This window comes from Trachinotus anak, unplaced genomic scaffold (genome assembly GCF_046630095.1).
Source record: "Trachinotus anak isolate AG129_WGS33_773 ecotype Australia unplaced genomic scaffold, CSIRO_AGI_Tana_v1 ptg000019l, whole genome shotgun sequence".
NCBI lineage: Eukaryota > Metazoa > Chordata > Actinopteri > Carangiformes > Carangidae > Trachinotus > Trachinotus anak.
Genome location: NW_027273870.1, coordinates 648479 through 661430, shown reverse-complemented (window position 1 = coordinate 661430; position 12952 = coordinate 648479). Strand labels below are relative to the sequence as shown.

The 12952-nt window shown below is 42.7% G+C and overlaps 2 protein-coding genes across 10 annotated transcripts in view; both read left to right on the top strand.

Annotated features, from left to right (window-relative positions):
* Positions 1 to 6264, top strand: part of septin9b (septin 9b) — a 70449-nt gene extending 64185 nt beyond the window's left edge. For 7 of the 8 annotated variants that reach the window (XM_071503862.1, XM_071503863.1, XM_071503861.1 and 4 more), the window contains 4 exons: positions 1520 to 1615; positions 1721 to 1817; positions 3934 to 3985; positions 4553 to 6264. In XM_071503862.1, the coding sequence (XP_071359963.1) occupies positions 1520 to 1615; positions 1721 to 1817; positions 3934 to 3985; positions 4553 to 4766 (459 nt within the window). In that variant the 3' untranslated portion in view covers positions 4767 to 6264. Of the gene's footprint in view, positions 1 to 182; positions 914 to 1519; positions 1616 to 1720; positions 1818 to 3933; positions 3986 to 4552 lie in introns of those variants that run through there. The other variant, XM_071503864.1, reaches the window with a different exon arrangement.
* A 2117-nt stretch (positions 6265 to 8381) lies between these two features.
* tnrc6c2 (trinucleotide repeat containing adaptor 6C2) overlaps positions 8382 to 12952 on the top strand; it is a 129255-nt gene continuing 124684 nt past the window's right edge. For both annotated transcript variants that reach the window (XM_071505518.1, XM_071505516.1), the window contains exons 1-3: positions 8382 to 8439; positions 10112 to 10205; positions 11462 to 11563. The gene's annotated coding sequence lies outside the window, so the exon portion shown is untranslated. The remainder of the gene's footprint in view (positions 8440 to 10111; positions 10206 to 11461; positions 11564 to 12952) is intronic.

The window sequence follows — 12952 nt, the reverse complement described above, 5'->3', positions numbered from 1 at the left end:
TATGATTAAGCTATGTCTACGCTCATTTACATCGTGAGTATATTAGCTAGCATGGCTGTGGATTGTTTTAAATCACATGAGCTGCAGTAAACAAAGCTACAAAGTCATATTACAGTAGCCAGGTTCATAGCAAACTACTCTGAGACTCCTCAGGCTGATAATCCTTCATTGTAACCTCACAGCTGTCGCCTCGTTATCATGGCGCCCCCTGCTACCACAGATTCTTGCTCCATCCGTCTGGAGTCTTAAACCGTCTCTGCTGCGTCACCTCCTCGGTGTGTTTCTGTTGGATAATTCTCAGTCCGCAGGGGGCGGACGGCCACCTGCCCTCCTCCATCATTTCCTTTATCTCTTCATCCCTGTTTCCAAGAATACGGACTTCCCTAACAGCTTTATTCATTTCAGAAAGGTAGAAGCACAATGGGTGTCTTGGCTCCCATTTTCCCCCTGATGCCTGTAACACCGTCCAATAAGAACAAAGCAGGGACTGGGCCAGGCCCTGGCAGTGAAAGGGAGCCGCAGGGCTTGTAGCTGAATTGTTTTGGTTGGCTGCACATGCTCTATATGACCCTGAAGATTATTGACTAAAAGCCTCTTGTGCCAAATGTTTTTTTCCCTCATTTTCCCTGCAGCAGTTTGACATGCAAACAGAATAAAAGGGTTTTTTAAAAATTTTTTTATTAAATGTTCAGCTTCAGTGTGTCCAGCTGTGAGTGTCTGGTCACATTCCTCTAACCAACAGTTGATGTGGCTTTTTTGTAGAATTTGACTTGGTTTTCATCCTATAATGTAACCTTGAGAAAGCTTCCAAGGATAAACAATGAAATGTTTGATCAAGGACCAAGTGAAAATTGTCAGAGTAGTAATTGTGGGAGTGAAAGAGTCATTCATTAAAAGGACATTTCTTCCAGAAGCTTGTCTGCCTGTTTTTCTGTATCTGTGCCTGAGTCTCAGTCATTATAAAGACATACAGAGAACTGGGGTGGCCGTTTTATAAGCCATACCTCTGTTTGGATATTTGGGTTTTTTTTCCTAAGAGCGGTTAACCTCCATGTTAACTCCTCCGTGTCAAGGATATTAGGGACCAATTTGTGTCAACACCAGGCAGTATAACATAACCAAGTGTTTATTTAAGTCCTCTAGTGGGTCAGAGCAGCTTCTATTCAAGTCTCTGGCCCAAACTTAAATACCTGTATGTAAACAGGATTCAGTCCAAGCATTAAGTGTGTTTGCGTGTTCTGGCGACAGATTGACTTGGGTGTTGGCTGCAGGGTGAATGCTGGGATGGGGAGATGATGGATGAGGGGTTTAGACCTAATTGTTTGTATTTGCCAGTCAGTCTCTGTCTCAGCTCTCATGATGGAAATCTTTGTCTCTGTGAAATGGCAATTTAGCAAGACTTTAAAGACTCCTTTACAGTGGTTAAATATCACATTATATATAAGATAACTTTGTGTGTCTGTAACATATATTCAACCAATTTGACTTAATGTCTGTGTGTCACTGTGGCTTTGTGCAGATTAGAGAAGAGCTGCGAGCCAATGGGATCGATGTTTACCCTCAGAAAGAGTTTGACGAGGATGCAGAAGACAGGATGATCAATGACAAAATCAGGGTAAGTTCACAGTATCAGTTCAGAGCAGTACAACAGCCACAGTGGAGCGTTTCCTTCTGTGGCTTCACAAAACAATCACACGTGGATTTTGTGTGCACTCATCAGGAGATGATCCCTTTTGCTGTGGTGGGCAGTGACCAGGAATACCAGGTGAACGGGAAGAGGATTCTGGGGAGGAAAACAAAATGGGGAACCATAGAAGGTAACACACATAACCTCACAAACACACACACACACACACACACACACACACACACACACACCTGTCCCGTCAAACAGCCAATAGAAAATGAGCCACCAGGCAGAACCATGTATGTATGGAAGTTTTATTTTATTATGATGTACATATATTACAGACTGGCCTAATGATATATTATAACATCCATCTGCTTGGTGCACTCACAGCTGGGTCACACCTGTTCTAGTGACAGTCAAAGGTCATCTACCCTTAATGCTCTAATAGATGATATAATGGTACCTGGTCGGTTGATTGAAACTGATGTGTTTCCATGGTGACCATGAGGTCACAAAGTGTCATGAAGAAGTTGACTGTTATTTTTGGCTCATTTTGAACATGTGGAAAGTTACAAACTGCAGCTTTAAAATGTGTCCAGCTGGTTGAACCGTCTGCTGTTTGACTTCCAGGCATTTGTTTACACGTCTCTCTGAGCCTGTAACCAGGGAGACGTACGAGACAGGAGGAGGAGATTAACAGGGACTTTCTGTGTCTGCAGGGATAACAGGCAGAAACATAAAATACACACATTCTTCGTCATGCACACACACACACACACGCAGAACCTTTTGATACAGTTCACATTTGTTGGCTTGTGCTGCACGTTTTCACTGCCAGCAAGAAGGTGCAAATGAGTGTCCTCACCTCACCCATGAGCGTGCGTGTGTGTGTGTGTGTGTGTGTGTGTAAGTGACATAGAGAGAGAGAAAACACACACATCTGTCTGGACAAGGAGGGAAAGTATGATTGGAGGCCAAGGAGACAGCTGAAGGAGGCCTGGACAAGGGGCCACCACTGTTGAACAAACACTGTTGAACAAACACTGTCTCCTTCCCAGGATGCACCTCAGCATATTCTTCTGTGGTGCATACTGAATTGTCGTCCACTGGCTGTGTTATCCATGCATGGTAAAATATACATCAAAATGATAAATCATTTATTATTTATTACTTTGGTTATTGTTTAACTCACCAAGAATGAACTGAATAAACTGGACACCAGTGAGGTGTCGAAAGTATCTAGCAATGATCATAAATATATCAAAACATTGTTACTTCACTTTTAGGTATTTTCATGATTTAACTTGAACTGAAGTGTTACATGGGCTAATAAAACCTTAACCTAGAAACGCTTGTAGTTCAAATTAAAATACGGCTGTTTTTCTTCCTAAAAATATGATATTTCTGAGGCAGTGAAGTAGCTACTACTCTCTCAGCGAGCAATATGAAATTAACTCCAGAGAGCTGCAGGGTGAGAGAGGTGTAGTGTACAGACTGCGGGACAAATGCCATCTTGTCCGGCTAAAAGAACAATGGCTCTATTCGAGCAAAGCCAAGCAGCAGGAGAGAGGGAACAAGGAAAAGGAGGAGAGAGGAAGCTGCTGGGCATACATCATAAATTAGGCCTCAGAGGAGAAGCCAGAAGTTCTGTGATATCACAAGTGGAGAAGAAACTGTTTATTTTCAGGGTGATTTGAGATGGAAAAAGAGTGTAGACATGCTTTTAAATGTATATATTGCACTGTATAAGGGAACTTCATGCTTCAGCAGGAGTAGAAAGGAGAGATACCGGCAGTGCAGCTCGTTACAAGTTGGTCGTGCGCTCCCTCGACGCCACTAATCAGCGCTCACAGACCCAGCAGTTATTCTCCTCCTTTCAAAGAGAATTTAATTTCCTGCCCCTGGATTTCAAAGCTTTACATAAATAGCTCCCCCCTTTTTTCATTTACACTCTTGACATAATCTATAATTCAAACATGTGTTAGCCCTACTGGAGGCACCAGTAGCTTGTCACGGGGAGTTTGTTAAAACGTCTCACTTAAAGTCCCGCCATATAGAGGGGAGCCGAGATGTATTAAATTACTGGAAAGTGGAGGAGTGTGTTATCTTGGCTTAACTAAATTGCTGGAGATGTCATGTTGGAGGATGTCCTTCATTTGACTTGTGAGCAACAGTGCCACCTTGTGGTAGGTTAGAGGAGGGTGAGGTGAGCTGGGTTGAGATGTTAGCTATTTTATCACTTCAGATTATTTCATCATTTCAACTAACATTTCCTCTTTTATCTCCTCTCTCTCTCTTTACAGTTGAGAACATTGCACACTGTGAGTTTGCTTACCTGCGAGACCTCCTCATCAGGTGCACTTCCTTCAGAGTTTATTTTATGAATTTTACAATATTTAGGGACTTGTGTAAAAACCCTGTTGTGGACTGAGCCTCCTGCCAGATCAGAAACCACTCACTTTATCTTGTGAAGTTGTTGAAATGAATTGGACACAGCAGTGAGACTCTACGAAGCTTCACTTCCTCGTTGAAATCAATACTAATCAAATTCTTCTTGCTGGATTGAGTAACTCTCTGCACAGTGTTACAACAGGCATTTCTGCTCAAGCTTAGCATCTAAGTTGCTTATTAGTGCAGGACTCTCAGTCTGTGCCTGACTATAGGCTGTAACAACAGGTACCAAACTTTTTTAAAAATATACTTTTTTCTCAATAGTGATTGTATACAACCTGATTCACATTCAGCCCTGTCAGTTAAAAATAACAATAAATGTCTGTTACTGTTGTACATCAAATAACTGTGATGAATATGTTTGCTAAATGGTTAAATGGATTTCTTTTGTTTTGTTTAAATGAAAAAATTGTTTTAAATTTTTTGTTGTTTAGTGACATCATGTGTTGATTCTGTTCTTCGTTCTTTCAGGACACACATGCAGAACATCAAGGACATCACAGGCAGCATCCACTACGAGACGTATCGTGTCCGCAGGTTAAATGAATCCAATGGTCATTTCACCTCTCACCCCTCTGACCATCCTGCTGAGCCAAAGACCAACGGGCAGCATGAGGAGCAGACCGGCGCCCTGCAGGCCAACGGAGTGGCTGCCCAGCACGAAGCCCTGTCCCACGAGATGTAGAGAGTCCTGTGTGGTGCCAAATTAAGATATCAGGCCACAGTCAGGCAAAAAAAAACATACACTCACACATGTATTCTGTTTACATGAACATGCCCACATGCACACACTCGTGCTGTGAAGATCATTGTCTTTACCTAGGCGACTACCTGACCACAGCTTTTAATTCAGCAGGAGGTTACAAGACACAGGAATAGTCAGCGTAAATCCCTACAGAATTCAAAATGAAGTACAGGATAGCGGATGATACTAGATTAGCTCTAAACTAGAAATAACTGTTAGTGCCACTGGCCTGATCTGCTTTGTGTTGTGGTGTATAGTTTTGTATAGATACTAGGGTTAAGTAGGGATATTTAGATTAGGTTTATAGTATTATGGAGGAAGTAAAGATATTGTTGACACCTCTGCACTGCAAAATAAAAAAAGAAAGCAATAGCAGTGTAGAGCAGCTTTGGAAAAGTGAGTCTTCTTGGCATTTTTCCGTTGCGTTATGATGTTTTTAAAACTCCCCTTTTCTTTGCCAAACCAGCCTGTCTCTTTCTATATAATGCCAATGTTGTGTAATGCAGTCATACCTTGCATTTTACATCGCTCATTTACTATTGTGTTTTTATTGCTGTTGTTCATGTTCTAATGTTATTGTATAAGATGGGGTTGTGGAGGAATCTGTGCAACTGTTATCCCATGCAGCTGTTTTTTTTCTGACTGCAAACCAAATAAAAGTCCATTTTTCTGTTCTAAAGAGAAGCACATACAGTATATAAAGTTGATTTATGGATAAGTATTTATGTGTAGGTTTAGTGTAATCAGCATAATTCAACTTTCATTCCAGCTGTTTGTCTTCCAGAGGTTTGCTGCAGGTCTTATACAGTGATGATCTTTAGACAGTGTTTGTTTCCTGTTGCCCGCGCTCATACAGCATGTCGTGCCCTGTTGGTAAGGATCCACTGTAACTGGTGCCCAAGGAGCTAGTCTGCCAGTAAAGTGGTCTGTATTTGTTCATTTAATATTGATAATGACAGCTGAGTACATCCTGCCAATAGATGATGGTAAGAACGGTGACATTTACGTTAAAAGCTTAAAGCATTTTGTCAGAGGAGGTTATTTTACTGTTCACTGTGAGGAAGAACTTGTTTCAGACAACCTCAAGTAACTCCCACAATGTCACACTAGTTTTAATACTTGTGAAAAATGTGTGCATTCATGCGAACTCAAGGGATGTTTTATAGAGGCTGCATCTAAATTTGTTACCTTATCATAATTTCCTAACAAACTTAGTCAGCAGTGTATGTTTTGCCTCTTTAAGTCACAATAAAGATATTTTCCATATATGCAATGAGAAGAGATAACTGTTGTCTTTTATCCAGAGAAAGTTATTGAGTTACACTTTGTTTACTGTTGTATAGTTCTTGTGTAATTTGTTATGGTATTATAGATCAAGGTTTTATCTTTGATATTCTATCTCAAAGAATAAAGATTGATATTTTTATTGTTTAAAGTTGATTGTCATGATTGTCAAAGCTTTTTTCTCCGTGCTGATGATTCCTCAAGGTTAAACTAATTAAAGGGACTCTGTGTTAAACCCATGAAAACATTTCAATATTTCACCAGTTAGCAACTAAGGTTAAAATGCCAACATTATTTAATTAGTTCAGCACATTTCCTTAATAACATGGTTTTAAATATCACTGTCATAATCTTTTAGACTTTGCCTGATATGTGGTTGATGGAGTCAAATCTTTTTCATCAGCATTTAATCATTTGAAACAAAGTCATATACTTTGAATGTTTACTGGGATATTATCTGTTTAATGAAGGAATAAACCACCAAACACACCACGGTAAATTTAGAACATCTCACAGCGGTCTGACTCCTTCAAAGTCCTTAAGCCATTCTGAAATTAAAAACCGAGATTGTCTGCATTTCGCTCACATAAAGTGACTTGAACAATGTGATAAATGATAGTTTTGTGCAGCTGTTGAACAGGAATGAAGTCATCTCTGAGTGACTGACTGTCTCTTCTGGTAAGTGTGATATTAAACTGAAAGCATGTTTTCTGTCACATTTGACATTTAAATAAAAAACTAAACATTGTAAAACCATTCAATCATTTTTATATTGGTTGACAAATAGGTGGATGAAAATATTACAGTACAGTTTATCCTTCAGGTTATTGTCAGTCGTGATACTTTGGGTCAACCTTAATTTTGATATAAAGACATTTGCATAAGTTCAGCTCATAAAACTTTGCATTCAGATAAGAAAACACACAGCATACCACGCTCACGATTCAAACCAGCTGAGAGAAGATGTGTATTTGCAGCTTTCACAGTAGCATCACGCCAGGCTCACACAGCACTGGTTTAGTAGGGCTTCTCATTTACACCTCCTGTCACACTCCTTCTCAACTACCCTGCTGACCGTAATGTGTTGACAGTGTTGTTTGTCGAAGGTCATTGTCACCCTTTCACACACTGTGGCTCCTGCTGTGGCTTTTCCTGCCATCTCTGTGTTGGATTCATTGGTTTGAAACTCCTTTGTGCAGAGGACGACACAGCCACGGTGACAAATGAGAAATGTGAAGGTGAGAGACAATGAAAGTTGCAGAAAAATCACTATCTATTGAACACTCACCTACCGCTGACACCTCTATCTAAACAGTTTCCCAGACAGCCGTCCTGAAGCATGAAGGTGAGTGAAAATGACATCTCTGACACTGCTGTGACAGCACCTGGCCCACTGGCTGGCACAGGTACGAGACCAATTTGCTGGCGCGTAACAAACTGACATCTGTTCTTCTGCCCTGATATGGCATATTTTTGCCTCATTCAATGATTCGTTCAATGGAAATTCATGTAACAGGGCCATAAATTGGACAGTAAAAGGTGGTAGACTATAAGTAGCTGTAGTTACCGTGAGTGTAACCAAGAACTTCCCATCTTCTACCAAGGTCTAAACTGGATTTTACATTGTATGACACCCGGACAGATTTGTTCAGAGACCAGATGGATTACCTTATGGCACAAAAAGAGACCATCTGAGTCTAACGGAGCTTTTTTATTGAAATGACAGACTGTGGAAAATCTGAAATAACTGCGGGGGGGGAACATTTCAGATGTGTGTCCTCCTCATAAAAGACAGATTGAAAACCTTTGATTTTGATCAAAAATGCAGAGATCATGTTTGACTTACTGCAAATGTGGTCTAAATTTTGACAGGCACTAACAAGATTCCTGGTGGTGCCATAGATACTGTGACCTAGCTGATGCTCTCATTTTTTTTTTATGAATAAGAAAAATAACAACACTAATTGATTTATTGAAAGAGTCTGCACTTTATTCAACAAATACATTTCAGCTCATGGCCTTTGCAGGATTTTGACAGACGTACAGAAACAGAAAAAAAAACACTAATTATTAAGAACCTACAGAAATATTCAGATTATTCCCCTGTACTTAAAAAAATATATATTAACATTCAAATCCATCCCTCCAAAGGCAAACTTCTAAGAAACTTTATTTTGAAATTTCGGGCCGTACATGCAGCATCTCCCAGAGGCGGGCCCCTGTGTGTGTGGCCCTCATTGGATGACTGAGGGAGGCTCAGCCCTTTGTGGTTAATACACAGGCTGTTTCTACCTGTGCTGTAAGATGGGAACCCTGGTGAAAGCCTCAGGTGACTCCTTTATGTCTGTCTTCTTGTGAATTACAGCAGATCTGTCTGATCCCTGCTCCGTCATTTCACAAGTATTTTAAAAGTCATCGTGTAATTAACTCAAATTTCTGTCTTGTGGAGAAAGAAAAGCTTTAATGAACTGAAGTGTGAATTAGCAACAGTCGGAGCTTTGGGTTATTTTTAGCTTTAATTCGCAGGAGTGTATCATGCTGCATTCACAGAGAGAACAGAGGCGGACAACTGAATTAACACGTCCCTGAAATCTTTCTGGTGAAATAACTTAAACCAACAATCTGTCTAGTTTGTGTCAGATTTTATTATCTACACTGTCCTCATATTGTGACGTTACTTTTAATCAGTAGTCGCGTTTATGATATATTTCATATATTTTCACACCCTGATCTTATAATAAGTTGAGGTGACCGAGTCTGAAAAATGTAAACTACATTTTAAACTAAATTAGCTCTAAAGTTTCAAATTAGCTGTTGAAATGTGTGAAGTTTTAGCTCCTGTACTCGTTAGCCACCTCTAGGTGAATCCTGTTAGGTTGGCCAGCTGCTGCAGGGGGCTGATACCTGGCTGATACCAGCCTGATACCTGGCTGATACCAGCCTGATACCTGCCTGATACCTGGCTGATACCTGCCTGATACCTGGCTGATACCTGGCTGATACCAGCCTGATACCAGCCTGATACCTGCCTGATACCTGGCTGATACCTGCCTGATACCTGCCTGATACCTGGCTGATACCTGCCTGATACCTGGCTGATACCTGCCTGATACCTGGCTGATACCAGCCTGATACCTGCCTGATACCTGGCTGATACCTGCCTGATACCTGGCTGATACCAGCCTGATACCTGCCTGATACCTGGCTGATACCAGCCTGATACCAGCCTGATACCTGGCTGATACCTGCCTGATACCTGGCTGATACCAGCCTGATACCTGGCTGATACCTGCCTGATACCTGGCTGATACCTGGCTGATACCTGGCTGATACCAGCCTGATACCTGGCTGATACCTGGCTGAATGAGGCTGCAGCCTGAGGACACACCAGCTGGGCTGCACTGCTGCATGATGCTACAGATTTCACATTTAAACTCCATAACGGCCTGTGTGAGTGAAATAAATGCATTGTGTCCTGATTTTCAGGAAGGAAGTATTATCAAGTGTTGTGAAGTGAGAACCACAGTTTGTTGAGCTGCAGGACACTGGTCTCTATAATAGACAATAATAAACCTGCTGTCAACACTCATTCATTCAGTCCCTCAGCCACTGATTCATTCACTCTGCTTCTTTGTGGGTCTGTGACTTATCACAGCATGCACCGGATGGTTGTTCAGAATATTCCTGTTCTAATCATTTGATCAAAGCTCATGTGGAGGCTGTATGTGAGAGCTGGAACTGGTCTGTTCAGAAGTTCAGGCACATTTTTGGTTCTTCATCATCAACAAAGCCTCTGTTTGTAAGAAATGTGTGGACAGAAGCCACGAGAACGGAGGAAACGTCCTCTTGGATGCTTGAATCATGTTTTTGAGTTCTCTCCTGAGTTAGCAGATGCAGCACATGCTGAGCTGCTGTTTGTTCACCGGCTACATGGAATAATTTTAAGTTACGTCAGCTGATGAGCTTTGAAATTTGACAGCACTGTGAAATATGTTGCTCAGTGTCTCTCAGGTGGTGAGCAGCGCGTCTGCAGGTGGCTGGCCGGGCCCGGTTGATGTGTCGGCTGGATGGACAGCAGTGGTGGAGCGGTTGGAGGTAAGTAAAGTATGAATGTGTTTTTTCTTTCCAGTGGGTCTTGATTATAATTCACTGAGCTTATAGCAGCAGTTTCTCAAAGGGTGGTCTGCAGACCACCACCGGTCTGTGTGGCACCAGCGACCCCTGCTGGTCCATTTTACAAAAATTATGAGTGTGACATTTGAGAGGAAATGACAATGAAGCTCACAGTTACTCTGCTCTGGGATTGTGCTAAATTTCACCAGTTCCTGTTTTCCTGGATTCTTTGCTGCTTTGCTTGTCTATTCCTATGTTCGCTGTCTCTCTTCACCGTCCTATCCAATAAATGTTCCTAGTGACTTGTGCCCAGGGTTCGGATTAAAATATGCTGACTTCCGTATTGTCCCGGGATAGTTCCACTGTCAGTCTGTTGTGTATGGAAGTCGGCTGGGTTTCAGATAAACCGGGTGGAAAACGACACATGTAATCTAAGGGTTATTATTATCCATCTTGAACTAAGGCGTCATCACTCAATCATGATTGGACCTAGATAGTCATGTGACACATGACCATAAAATAGGTATAATGTGTAATATTTACAAAATATACAGCTTGCCTTAATTTTAGATGGAATAATAATTTGTGAATTGAAAAATGTTTGGTGATGTAGTGAGAGCTCAACAGGCAGCAGCAGCAGCAGCAGTGTGTTGGGGGAAGTGTCGTGGTTCTCTCCTCCAGTACTGCGTCAGGAAATCGTGGATGTTTGAAGTGTGGTTTAGGTCTTGGCTTCAGAATTGTTTCACCCCCTCAGCTTAAAGCTTTTTCAGTGGGATGAGAAAAAAGTAAACGGCTTAGTTGTGGCTCTGTTCTTCCCTCCACCACAGTGCTGCTTCAGAAATTCGTGCCAAATCTAACAGCAGGGACATTATGTGTCTCAGCTGGACCATATCACCTAATATATCACTGCACTTCATCCACCACCATATTGCTCCACGGTGGCACGTTACCAATGTCTTCTGGCAGGAAAACAGTGATTCATGGTGCACTCATGTAGGAATAAAGCCAGCAAACCATTCTGCCTTTTCCACCATTGTAGTGCAACAGTGTGTTAGTCCTTAATGGCTTTTGTCAGCTAAAAATGCCACAGTATTCTCCATGTGGGTTTAAATTTACACCAAAATGCCAAGTGAAAGATCAGAGCCAGATTTCAAAGGAGGAATCGGCGAAGAAAAAGAACCCTACGGTGTTAAAAAACACACTTTTCCTTGTTCCTTCACTGGCTCTGTCGTTACCAGGCAGAGTTCCTCCAACCAGACAGCCAATGAGCCACCAGGCCAGCCAGACAGCCAGAAAGCCAACCAGAGAGACTTCCAGTCAGCCGGTTCACCATCTGCCTGGTAAGTCTATCGTTAAGTGAGCCAACGCCTGTCTGTGCTGGTGTGGCACCAGTGGCTAGTTGTCTTGCTTTTCTCATTCCCAAACACACACACACACACACACGCACACACATCGGTCTCCTTCAGAGCTACTTAGACACACACAGAACAGGAGAGTTGTTGTATCTGCCTGTTCCTCAGTCCTGTGCTGTGAAAACAAACCAAAACAAAAGATCGCCGCCCGTTGCCCAGCTCACACCCCCTGCCTCGCTGCACCGCGCCTCCAAAATAATCGACGCAAGGTAATTTGTTAGTAATTAATCGTTGTTCGTTAATGGCTTTGCATTTATTATAGCTGTGCATGCTGACAGTAGTATTTTGTCTCATCCGCTCAGTCTGGGCTAATCAGCACCTTTCAAATCACCAACTTATTCATACGGATACAAATACGTGCACACGCAGACATACGCAGACCACTGATGTTCTCTAATCCTCCGCCCGATTCACCCTTGAGTCCTGCCAACTCGCTCTCGTGGACAGGAAGCATGGCGCCCCTGTTTGTTGTTGATGTATGCTAATGTGCCACATCCATCTGTTCGTTTGCTTAATTTGGATTTTGCTTGTTTCTAGCCATGTTCCCGCCCCTCCTACTCCACCATTCCCTCCCCTTGCCCCCATCCAAACCTCCCGCATCTCCTGTTCCTCCTCCTCTGCCTCCTTGCCATCTCCTTCCCACCGCTCCGCCATCAGGGCGCTCGTCTGCTTGGATCGCAGCCAGCTCTGGCATGGTCAGAGGGTGGGGGGAGGAGGAGGAGGAGGGTCCACCGCCCCTTCCTGTCCGTATGCAAATTGGCCTTGTTTTGATTAAAAGACAGCTGCATATTTCATTAAAGTCACCAGTGGAGGTGGGAGTGGAGACGGCATACCTCTCCGGGGAGGCGGAGGTTGTTTAGCTGGAGTGAATGTTGTGGGAGCTGCTGTTTAGTGCTGTTGAGGGGAACAAATAGCGAAGACAAAAGGGCTGCCCAGGGACTGCTTTGGGGTTTAATGGGGCTGACTGACTGGCACATCAGTTAAGACTCACACTGATGCAGAGCGTGAGCGAATGTGCATTGCATGATAACAGAAGCAATTGACAATGAAATATAGACCCCATCAGCCGTCAAGGTGCTTCGGCATGCCAGGGCAGTTGTATTTCTACCCACCACTGCCAGGCTGAAAGAAAACAGCCACCTCTTCCTCTTCCTGAGTGATAAAATGGGAGATGGTTTCTCATGTGGCCATCCCTCTCCTCTGTGGCAGACAGGCTGCTCCCCCCTGGGCTTGGTGAAAGAAAAATATTGCTTCCTCAATCACTTCTGCAGAGAAATAAGTTGTTTCCTCTAAAGGTTTCACCTATGCCGGCTGTGT